Genomic DNA, 12,425 nt, shown 5'->3' with positions numbered 1-12,425 from the left:
CTCATTGTCTCACCTCTATCTGTTATTTTTCTCTCCCTCACAATCTTTGCTTTCTCGTATTTCGGCTTCTTTTTCATTTCCTCTCCCGGTCTGTCTCATTTTGTCCCTCACTCGTCCTCCTCTGTCTGATTCTCCAGCAGGGACTCATTTACACCGTGTACCAGCACCAGAAGATACCTTTATAACCATTTTCAAAGCCTGTGTGTGTTCAGTATGTGTGCCATGTACGACGAATCCCAGCCAGTCCAAAAGTGCAGCTCAGGCTGCAGCCTCATCATTTAAAAATTTAAAAAAATGACAGTTTTGCCTCCTTTATTTTCAGTTTTGCATCCATACTGATGAAGTTATGCCCACTTGAATCTCTGGTTAGTGTGTTGATTGGACAATATCTCTCAGTTTTTAAATAATATTTCGACAAACACCTTGTGCAAATGTAGTCTAAAATATGAAGCAATGACCAGCTGATAGTGGTGGCTTCTGTAACAGATTTATTTAAAAAAACAAAAAAGCCATAGGGCCCTTAAAGATTTAACAGTGGTCAGATAACCTTACAAAGCAAAGGGGTTTGTCAGACTCCATCTCAGTCATCAGGCAAATCCATCTGTAAAAGTTCCATTCCATAACGTTTGTGCCGTGCGAACACTGTTCAGACCAGTCAGGGCTGGGGTTTAGCTGGACTCGATGCTGATTTCTATGGCTGCCTACAGCAGGGGCCAGAATCTGAATTAAGGTCTGACCTGAGAGCCTGACAGAGTCCACATTTAACCATAAACTGCCAACCTCATTTTCACCAGTAATGAATTATGGGAAAAAAAACCTGACAACTGATGATAAATGATCTTGAGATAAAAAAAATGTCAAAATGATAAGTTTAAAATCTCAAAATCTGAGATAAAAAGTCAAACTTATTGGTTCAAGAGGTCAGAGAACAAAATTATAAGACAAAATGATGTTTTTATTAGGTAATTATATGAGATAAAATAAGAAATCATGAGTTCTTAAAGTCAAAATATGACGTAAAATTTCATATATTGAATTTTAAAGGTCAAAATATGAGTTTAAATTTAAAATTGTGAATCTTAATAGTGAAAATATAAGATAAAATGTCAAAGTTGAGAGCTGACGAGATCAAAATATTAGATGAATTCGAGATAATGAGTTTTAATGGTCAAAATATGAGATAAAGGTCAAAATCATGAGTTTTAAAGATCAAAATATGATGGAATAAAAAAATCTAGAATGTCAAAATATGAAATAAAAGTCTAAATAATAATTTTGTGAATTTTAAAGGTCAAAACATGAGATTAGTAGTCAAAATCACGAGTTTTACGGATCCAAATGTGAGTTATTTTTTTAATTGTGACTCTTAAAGACAAAAATGTGAGAAAATTCAACATCATGAGTTTAAATGGTCAAAATATGACAGAAAATTTAAAACTTAAGCTTTAGAACTGAATATAAAGGGTAAAATGCTGGATAAAAAGTCAAAATTATGAACTGAAAAGGTCAAAATTTTAAATAAAAATACCAAATCATAAGTTTACAAAGTAATTGTGATATGTAAAATTGAAGATATGTAACAAAAACACAAGCTAATTTCTTTTCCCACATTCCTGACTTTTTATCTAATTATTTAAATCTTCAAGGTTAAGTTTATATTTTTATACTGGAGGAAAGGTGCAGACCTTATACTGGTGGGCCAGTAATAAAAAAAATATGATATCATCTTGCGGGCCGGGTATAACTGTACCTAGGGCCGGATTTGGCCCCTGGGCCTTGGGTTTGACACCCCTGGCCTACAGTGAGATGATCAGCTCAGATGTAGCTTTATCGCAGCGTCAGTTTACTATAGCTGGACCACGTTTCTGTATGAAATAAAAAATACAAACAACACTGAACACTTTTCATGGCTCTAAAGATGTTTTTGCTGCTTTTGCCAGTTTTAGTCACTCTTCACTCGTTTTTTCCACATTTTTGCCGCTTTTTTACTATTATTGCCACCTGAAGTCATTTTTTTGTCACATCTCTCCCATTTCTGCCACTTTTTCTCCCCTTTTTTTGTCACTTTTCACCCACTCTCTGCCATTTTCTGTCTATTTTACCCCTGTTCATCCATTTTTGGCCACTTTTTTTGCGGCTTTTTCATCTATTTTGCCAGCTTCAACCTATTTTTATTGCCACTTTAACACTTTTCTCCTCTTAGATTATGGCTCTTGCAAGGGTATTTTTCAACAGTTTGGCTCTTTGGTTGAGCTGGGTTGAGTAACACTGATCTAGACTGGTCTTTAAAGGAGTCAGTCTTAGATATTTAACTTCTGAATCATAACCAGTCTGTTGGATGTAACCCTCAGCTTTGTTTGATTTTTTTCTTTGCTCCCTCCCTCAGTACCTTTTCTATCCCACACACTGCTCACCTGACTTAAAATGTGCATGTAAACACGAGGGTGAAAAATCCTATGCTATGATTATGTTGATCAGAATACTTGGAAGTGTTCGAGTTATCTGACCAAGATGTCATATTTGTGGGACCAGCTGGGATTTAGTGTCTAATTCTGTCTTTTTTTTGTTCTAGTGGCCGATGAGATGAACATGGGATCACTGAATAGGCATAGGAACGGTGAGTGTTTGATTCCTATACACATTCATGCTATGAAGTCAAACTCCTCTATATTTCCATCCACTCTTTATTTTCTCTCAGTGTAACACCAGAAATCTTCTGCACACAAAGACAAATGAACCCGCTCTCTGCAGATTCTCATTCCTTCATTTTCTTCTAATCTATTCTCCCATTTATTTGTTCCTCTTCCTCCCATGTACCCACCTCCTCCCTCTGCTCCTCGGCCGACAAAGTTGAGTTGTGAAGCCCTTATTGTCTGAGCTCTGGCTGCTTTATAGCCGTGCAGGTCAGCGGGCACATGGCGCTCAATCCTCACCCGGCTGACAGCAGCCGCATTGCATTACAATGACTCCAGGATGGGTTATTTCTCTGGGCTGGTTTTATTTGACAAAAGTCTGTTTTACTATTCTCTTTACTGAGTGAGATTTCACGGCTGTGCTTTAAACTACTCTATTTCTTCTTTGCTTTAAAGGACTAAAGCTTTTAACTGCAAGAAAACCAAATAATTCAAAATTTTCATTGATTTTAAAAGGGATGTCCAAACTACAGAGGCAGGCCAATAGCAGCCCTGCCCATTTTTAATTGACCTGCAGTCAATACTAAAAAATGGTGCATTTCCTGCATTAGAACATGAAGATTACATTATGGCAGCAAATATTAGCACAGTGGCTCCCATCTGCTCCATCTCAATCCCGATCTTGGAAATCCTCTTCATGCTACAACAGTCTGGTAAAGTTCAGCTGCTTTATGTAGCTTACGGTTGTTTTGTGTCTGAATGTAGCGATGAGCCATCAGTGTCTCCCTGCTCTGCTTCATGGAGCACCGTTCTCAGTCAGACCAGGGCTGGATCCAGTGGTAGCTACAGCCCACCAGGGATCCCTGAAATCTGATTAACCACCCTAACCATCCTGACTGAGATCAGTTATCCTTGCATTATCTGCATGTGGCCCTCAGTAAAAAAAGTTTGGACACCCTCATAAATCAACAGTTCATGGAAAATAAACTGATTTTGCATTGGTTGGTTGTCAATAATGATAAATCTCACATGTACTTTGCAAGCAAGCTTGTGCACATTCGGGACATTGCATTTAGAAATGCCTCCAGTGAACCCCGGGTTTCCCAATAATAATATAGACCAGGAGCTCTGCCATAGTCTGACATAAGCCCTCCTGCATGCACAGAGGGTGGCCTGGGCTAATGCTCTGTACTGTGTGACTGAGCTTCAGACACTCAAGCAACAGGAGACAAAACCTCAAAACATTCCAGATGAAATATTTGTTCCTTTTCACCTAAAAAGGATCTGTTTACCTGTGGACTCGCATCCTCCCACCGTTTCTCTCTCACATGCATGAGGACCGCATAGCATGTGGTCTTAATGTCTACTTATTTAAAATTAAATTCAAAGACAGTGGTTGTTTTATGATAAATATGAAAATAAAAATCCACTAAAAACAGGGTAAAAGTAATCTTTACCTGTCAATAACATTTTTTTTTTTTTTTTTTTTTTAAAGAGAATCAGTATCAGCCAAAATCTTTATGGTCAGGTGGGACAAGGAAAAAAATGAAAGCTGTGATTAGCCAATCAAATTGTAAACAGTACCACTAATTTAGTTACACTCTAGGGCAGTAGTTCTCAACCTTGGGGTCGAGACCCCTTTCAGGGTCACAAGACATTGAGAGAGGTCTCCAGATTGGCTAAAAAAATAAGAATATTTTTTAGATTACACTGTTGACACTTTGCACCAATTTTGTCACATTTTTCTCCCCTTTTCATTATCTTTCCCACCAATTTTAGCACATTTTTGTCATTTAGAACCTATTTTTGTCAGTTTTAACCCATTTCCACCACTTTTTTCTGCCTGTTTTTGCCAGTTCTAAACCAACTCTTGCCACTTAAGCTTAATGTTGCCTGTTTACCCGTTGCTGCTACTATTAAACCCTTTTGACACCCAATGTTTTCCCATTTTAACCACATTTCACCATTTGATATGCCCAATTTCCAGTAGTTTAACCAATTTCTGTCAATATCTGCCTAATTTTTCTTTCTCAGTTAGCCTTTTTTGCCATTTTATATCAATTTTCCATCCCATTTCACAAAATTTCCACCCATTTTTGCCCCTTTTAAAGCCATTTCACCTCTTCAGTTTAACCCATTCTTGCCTTTTTCTTTTTTGCCACTTTTAACCCATCTCTGCTACTTTAAAAATCCATTTCACCACCTTTTCCACCATTTTTTTGTTCCATTATCAACCCCCCCCCCCCACCCACACACACACACACACACACACACACCCCTACTCGTATTTGTCACTTTGCGGGGCCCCACGTTTTTTACCCAATTGTGGGGCCCACCCTTTCCTTTGGTCCCAGACCACTGTAAAAAAATCAGGCAAGCTTAAAAAAAAATAACAAAATTTTCAGTCACTTTAGGTTAGCCATATTCTAAACTTTTTTTCTGTGCTAATTTTTTAGACCTCTGTAAAAAATCAGGCAAGCTTAAAAAAAATCAACAAAATTTTCAATCACTTTAGGTTAGCCATATTCTAAACTTTTTTTCTCTGTGCTAGTTTTTTTGGTCACTTATGGGACACGTTTCTAGCATTTGTCACTTGTGGGATCCACTTCCACACACACACAGATATTTCTAGTCCTTCTACCTTTGCAGGGACCAAAAACTAGATGGAGATATCAGTTGTTTCTATAGGTTTTTTTATTAACAAAATACTGCAAGGCTGCATCAGAGGTTTACATCCTGCATCTTCTCTCCTCACATTGGGTAGACAGGGCAGTGATGATCAAAAAACAATCACCTGCTGAACATGAATCAACTGCTGATTATTACTGTGAGCTTTGATTACAGGAAAGCAGTCTGACAGCTCCTTGTGTTGATAAGAACAAAATATAATAACATAAAAACATGATAACATTGGCAACTTTGACAGCTTTAGTATTTCAGATGCCCTTACTGGAGGTAAAACAGAGCACAAACATGTTTTCAGATGCTCTTCAGTCTCAGATATATTAAGTAGATTCTGGAATAAACATTTTAATGTAAAGTGGTTATATTTATGAATACTGCAGCACATTCACTGAATAATTTCAGAAATAAATAGTCAGACTGAGTGGGAAGTTGATGCACCTGGGCTCAGTGTACGTTATAATGCAAGAATCTATTTTATATATATGAGACTTCAGAGAATATAAAAACATTTTCGTGTTCTGTTCTGCCTCCAGTAGGGCTATCTCAAATATTATAGCACTTCCTCCTACAAGCCTATCTTTTACCCTGTACAGTGAAACACTTTCACTCTAACTTTCTTCGCAGAGAAGCAATTCGATTTTTAACAAAGTACTTCACTGCCGTCCAGTCTCGACTCTTCAGGGCTTGAGGTTCTGCAGAGATGCAGCGCTGACAGTCCTCCTTCCTTGGGACTTGGTTCATCAGAATGAATTTCTTTAAATGGCGTTCTACTGCAGCACATTCCTCTGGTGTCCAGGTTCTTTTAACAACAGTTTGTTTACCTAAATGGGCATAAAAAGGACAAGTTACAGAGTTGTAAGAACTTTAACTTCTAACTAGAACTGAAACACTATCAGATTGATTCCATTGGTCATCCAATGAAGTACTGACTTGGTTGAGACCATACAGGACTGTCCCACAGTCAGGAAAAATACATAGTTTTACCAACCATTAAAGGTGTGTAAAAATGGGACTATCAACATCTAACAGTCAATTCTGGAGTGTGATGCTCATTTCTCTGGTGATAACTGTGGAAACAAGTGAAGTTTAAAAATCAATACATGCTTAACTGTTATTTGGTTCCTTCTATGGTGCCATAGAAACAGGCAAAATGCAAAAATCCAAGATTGCAGCGTCCTTGGAGGGGACCCTCCCTATGTATGAATAAAAGGCTTATTCTGAGTTAATTTAAAACATAAATTTAAAAAATGTGTTATCAGATGTCAGCACTAATTTAGATCAATCTACTTATAAATGTTATGTTTCATTTTAACCAAGCTTGTTTTGCTAAATGCTAATAGGCTAAATATTACACACTGCACCTTTAACTAAATACCTCTTGCACACACAACCCCCTAGGTGTCACAGAACTAAAATCTATTAAAGGCCAGGTGACGGAGGGCTTTTAAATAGCTTATCAATGGCTTAATCAAGCCCAGATTTCGAATATTATCCACCCCACTATGTGCTAATAAATGTTCAAAATGCAGAGTATTGTTCATTCATATGCAGACCAAAAAGGCTTCAGTTTTTGTTGTACTCCTACCAGGGTTACAACAGAACAAATTCTTGTTTTTTTTTTCAAAACTTCTGACATGTCCCCTTTATAAAACTGATGTCCTTCATTTCCTGTTACTACAAAAGTCACATAATTAATCCATGAAATAATTCATCAAATAGACACAGCATCTTAAAGGGACCCAAGTTAATCCCATGTCACTGTTCACCTACTGGGTGTGCAGTGTTTCCACTGCCATGCAAAACATAATTTGCCCACTTGCCCAGAAAGACTTAACCTGGTCCCACACACATGAGTTACAGTTGCGTCTACAGAGCAGCAGGTACCTGTGTAGAGTCATTTATAGATCTAATTATGGAGATGTTTGACAGAACTTATAATAAGGCTGTTTTTCTATATGAGGACTTTAATATTGATCTAGAAAATCCTTGTGATTTGAGGTCATCAACTGACTTCATAAATTCAATGTTAAGTTTGAGTCTTTTTCCAGTAATTACATAACCAACAAGAATTACAGACAAAGTGGAGTGTGGGATACTGATGACAGATATGAGTGACCATCTGCCTCTCTTTGCTGTTTATAAAAACCATGACTGTACTGATATAGAAATCAAAAAGGAGATATTCAAAAAGAAACAGGTCACAAGCAGCACTGATGACATTAAATGAGGACCTAAAAAAACAGAAATTGGACATTTTTGGAAATATCGATAGGTTTATATGAAAAAAACTGTAAAATCCAATGTCTTGCCCAGAAGAATGTGACTGACAAACAAGTGATGGCATAAGGATTGAAAAACTCTTTCAAAAAAAGAAAAAAAAGTTATTTAGATTCTTTTTAAAAATAATAACAAAAGAGGCAGAAAATAGGCATAAGAAATATAAAAATAAGTTAGTATGGATAATAAGAAAACAATAAAAATACTAGCTACATGGGGAATAATAAACAGTATAATAAAAAAGCTATATATACTATAATAATAATAATATCTTGAATTTATATAGCGCCTTTCAAGAAACCCAAGGACGCTTTACAGGAACACATAGACATGGACTAACTATGTGAGGGTAGGATGAGTGTTAGCGTGGTTTAGTGAAGACTGTAGGCTGTGGTGAACAGGTGGTGCTTGAGACGTTTTTTGAAAATGTCCAGAGATGGAGCGCTACGAATGTCTGCAGGAAGAGTGTTCCAGAGGGTGGGGGCTGCAGCACTGAAGGCTCTGTCTCCATAGGTTCGGAGTTTGGTTTTGGGCATGGAAAGTAAGCCGGTGTCTGAAGATCGAAGGTTGTGGGATGGTGTGTATGGATGGAGGAGATCAGAAAGGTACTGGGGAGCCAGAGCATGGAGAGATTTGTATGTGAGGAGGAGGACTTTGTAGTTGATACGGGACTTGATAGGGAGCCAGTGGAGGTGGATGAGGGTCGGAGTGATGTGTTGCCAGGGTCTAGTGCTACTAGTCAACTTCTGGTGACCTCACATCCGATGCCTGAGTTACTTACTCCACTCTGCCGGGCCCGAGAAGTTAAATAGCCCTATTATACTTCAACAAATGGAAACCAGACTACAGAGTCAGAGCAAATTAACAGAATACTTAAACACAACAACAATAAAACCCCGAACAAAACGAAACGCGGCGTGAGCATTTAAGAGATCCAAGAGTCAGACCAGAGGCAGCGAACGCCAGCAGCACTGCAACAGCATTCATCCCCACAGGAGGCTAACAAGCATGCTAGTGGAGTATTGGAGATGCTAACCGAACTAAGGAGCCTCCAACAAGAGAATAACCACTCTTTCAAAGACACTAAAGCCTCACTCGAAAGACTCGAATCATTGGTGAGTGCGATAAAACAGAGAATTGATATGCTGAATGAAAGAATCACCCCAACGAAGCAAAGGGTGAGTGAGACGGAGGACAGGAGCACACAGCAGGAGAGGACATTGGCACACCTGCTCAGAAAGGAGGCTAGTATAACAGCTAACATCAATCATTTGGACAATGCTCAGAGATGCAATAATATCAGAATTTTCCAACAGAGAATCTGCGGAAAGAGAAAACATCCACGCATTTCTAGTTGAGTTTTTACTTTCCTCATTAAAACTCCCTGACAATCTCGACATCAACATAGTGAGAGCTCACAGATCAGCTGCAACAATGCAGAGGGGGCTGAGTGCCCCTCCACGACTGGTAATCATACGTTTTACTGACTACAGAGTAAAACAAACAATATTACCGCAGGCTTGGGAGCAGTGGACCATCCGGTTCCAGAGTCTGAATGTCTACTTTGATCACAACTACTCAGTGGAAGTTCAAAGAAAGAGAAAAACATTTAGAGAGGTGATCAAAATGTTGAAGAGGAAAGACATCAAGGCACACTGCCTTTACCCAGCCCTGCTTTAACTTTTTTTGGACTCTGGTACAAGGATCTTCGCTCTATCGGGGAGGCCCAGCCAACTCCGACTGAACTGGAGATCAACAAGGAGGTTTCTGACCAGGACTTACTTGAGAGGGATCAGCAGTATTTAGGATGGACAATACAGAAGGTACGAGGAAAATCTTTGGCTCATCAATCAATCCATGCAGGTACCAACAATCATTCAGAAGGGGCACAAGAACCACCTTCATTATGACTACGGTTCCTTAACTCGCTTCAAGGTCCCCAGACACACACATTGGTGAGCACTTGAGATCACATGGTGAGACATTTGTTGTAATAGAGACATTAAAGAATAATGTTAAGTTTCAGGGCAAAATCCAGACTTCCCTCATCTTATTTTAGGTGGAGGGTGGAATGCTATAAACCGGTAAATGAGAATAGACCTGGTGAGAGGACAATACCTCAGGAAGCCACAGCGAGCATGCAGAAGAGCGATGCCCACCCAGCAACATGACAGACTTTTTAAGTGATGGTTTGTTGCATTTTTACTCATTGTGCACCACAGAGAAATTGAATTTTCTGCCCAAAGTACAGCAGGGTTGGGCTGACATAGCTAATATTAAGGAGTCTGTATATTTTGTATATTTTCTTAGTCATCCCAATGGTTTTTTGGAGGTCTTTTTATCAAAGAGGGCACTTAGGGTTGTTTTTTTGTGTGTGTGTTTTATGTGATGGCAGACATGTTTAAAATATTTCACAATAAAATGTTTTACATTCACATGTATGGAAACCAAACAGAGTATGTTTTCAAGGGTACACAATAGCCACCCCAGTATCGATAGCTTTTTGCGTCAAAACAGGACGCAGAACTAGAAGAAAGCTCTAGCTCTCCTGCACCTTTTCTGCCGAATAGGATGGACCTGGTTTTTCAGGGCAGGGCAAAGAAAGGGATCATTGCAATCCATCAGCTATTTGAAGGGTGTAATATTAAATTATTTGAAAGATAAATATGGGCTCAGCCATAAGGACAGCTCCTGTAACTGGTTTTTTAATCTGACTTACAGCCATGTGCTTTAGTTACTTAAAGCCCAACAAAGATGAGACTGCAAATACCAGACTAACAGAGACTCAACAGAGAATTTCCCCAAAGCATGCAGATCATATATATTAATAGGAGTCATCAAGTGAATTTATTATTTATTTTCTGAAAGTGAAGCTAATTTGTGTATTTCTTTTTACTGCATCAGGTAAAGATAACTGTAAATCCAATAAGTTTAACATGTCTAACAACATTTTATTACATTGGGCATGTCCAAGATGGTGACATTTAGTGAGCTTTTATTTATTATTATTTTCCTTGATTCAGAGATTCTTAATATCAGTTAAAAACTTGGGAACAAAATGTTCAAAGCTGTTTTTATTTTTCAAGATGGAGGATTTTACAGATAATTAATAAATCTGTTTATCCCACAACTCACCACAGTTCTCCCAGCTTTAAATATATGCATATTTAGGGATATTCCTCCCTCACCTGTGGTTTTCACAGTCTTAAAACTTGATCATGTAATAGAAAGCCATGTAGCCTCTGTGATACCATGATGCAGATACCAGAGCTTCAAGCTTGTCTATAAATCACAATCACATTCACAATCCGCAACTACATGAAATTTAAATGCGTTTTTTTCCTGTTAACACAGAGTTTGTGGGTTTGCATATCTGTTCATACACTATTCTGATGAATTTGCTGACTTTTGCAGTGAAAAGGAAATTATGATCAATTATTTCATTGGAAAACATGTCAGAGTAATTAAAAAAAACAACATATTTTGTTGAGAATTAAATTTAGTGGATATAGTTCCTGCACCTCTGATTGCAACAGATAGTTACAGGCTAACTTGGTCTGATAGAAGTTAGCTTTTTCACTGTACTCCATCTATCTAGCTTACTACACACTAGGCACTGAAGTTGCATATTAAATGTCGCACAGTCAAATAACCTGCCGTGTTCTTAACGTACCTCTCTTTTTTGAAAACCTTGTCTGGTTTTGGGCAGACGCTGTAGAGGTCCTCTCTTGTAGTGATGCGGTGCTGGCCTCATCTTCTGATTCCTGAGCTTCTGGTATACTGCCATCTGGTCAGAGAAAATAGTTACAAGACAGCTATAGACTAAAATATGAATATGAAGTAGCTCTTGGTAAGCTGGCTGCATTTTTGTCTGTCATGCATACCTCATTTTGTCATTGCGACAACTATAAAATTGTAGTAATAGAGAGTAAAGATTTCATATAATTTGTACATGGTGCCTGTGTCTTTAACAGATAAACAGGCAGAATTTGTCCATTAACCTGCCTGATTCTTCTTAGCTCACCTCTAGTTTTTGCAGAGCTTCTCTGGTTTTGGGCAGATGCTGCAGATGTGCTGTCTGGCAGTGGCGTCACACTGTCCGCATCTTCTGACTCCTGTGTCTCTGTAATGCCAGCAACTGTGTAAAAAGACAGTCCATTTTAAAAGGAACCATGCAATGAGGAGGCCACTGAGACCTTGCAAGACAATGATTGCACTGACTGGGAAGTGCTCATCTCTCAGACAAGTGTGGAGGAAGCTATTGATGTTCTCACAAATCATATTATCTTTGTAAACACAGGGTTATTGTATTAAAAGTGATGATGATAAGAATCCAGGACCACTAACAATTTGAAAGACACAAAAAAAATTAGCCTTTGCTTCAGGACACAGGACTGAGGCTGAACTTATTTAAGGCAGGCTAAATAATGAAATAATACAGGAATTTTAAGACAAAGGTTTGCAAGAGACCAAAACCAGGGATGTCTTGAAAGGTGTGAAGACATACTGGCTTTCCAAACACCGAAGTCCAACATACGCGCAGCTTCGAACTGTAGTGGGAGGAACTGAGTACCAACCTCGTGTACAATGTGCCTGCTTACACTGATATTTGTAGAGTTTTCAACCAAGGGATATTGAGGGGGTGCTCAAGAGAATACACGTGAATAAAGCCCCTGTGCCTGACAATATAAGCAGATGCCTTTTTGGAGCTCGACTATAACTGACACTGAAGGTAAAAAGCTATAAAACTAAGCATTTTTAAGAGTGTATGTATGTAGATATCTTGGCAACCAAATCAACGACAAGCTTATTTTGAAGAGCAGCAGTAAA

At 38.4% G+C, this 12,425-nt stretch overlaps 1 protein-coding gene and 1 long non-coding RNA gene across 3 annotated transcripts in view; one reads left to right on the top strand and one right to left on the bottom strand.

The window, feature by feature from the left end:
- pard3ba (par-3 family cell polarity regulator beta a) overlaps positions 1–12,425 on the top strand; it is a 364,154-nt gene that overhangs the window by 174,000 nt on the left and 177,729 nt on the right. For both annotated transcript variants that reach the window (XM_041781937.1, XM_041781936.1), the window contains one exon: positions 2,573–2,617. In XM_041781937.1, the coding sequence (XP_041637871.1) occupies positions 2,573–2,617 (45 nt within the window). The remainder of the gene's footprint in view (positions 1–2,572; positions 2,618–12,425) is intronic.
- Positions 6,182–11,735, bottom strand: LOC121506232. The gene is made up of 3 exons (XR_005991628.1): positions 11,620–11,735; positions 11,269–11,382; positions 6,182–6,385 (listed from the first exon to the last, which is right to left on the bottom strand). It is a non-coding gene; the product is annotated as an uncharacterized LOC121506232 (long non-coding RNA).

Source organism: Cheilinus undulatus, linkage group 24 (genome assembly GCF_018320785.1).
Source record: "Cheilinus undulatus linkage group 24, ASM1832078v1, whole genome shotgun sequence".
NCBI classification, from domain to species: domain Eukaryota; kingdom Metazoa; phylum Chordata; class Actinopteri; order Labriformes; family Labridae; genus Cheilinus; species Cheilinus undulatus.
The sequence above is the reverse complement of the archived record's forward strand: the minus strand, read 5'-3'. Positions and strand labels throughout refer to the sequence as shown.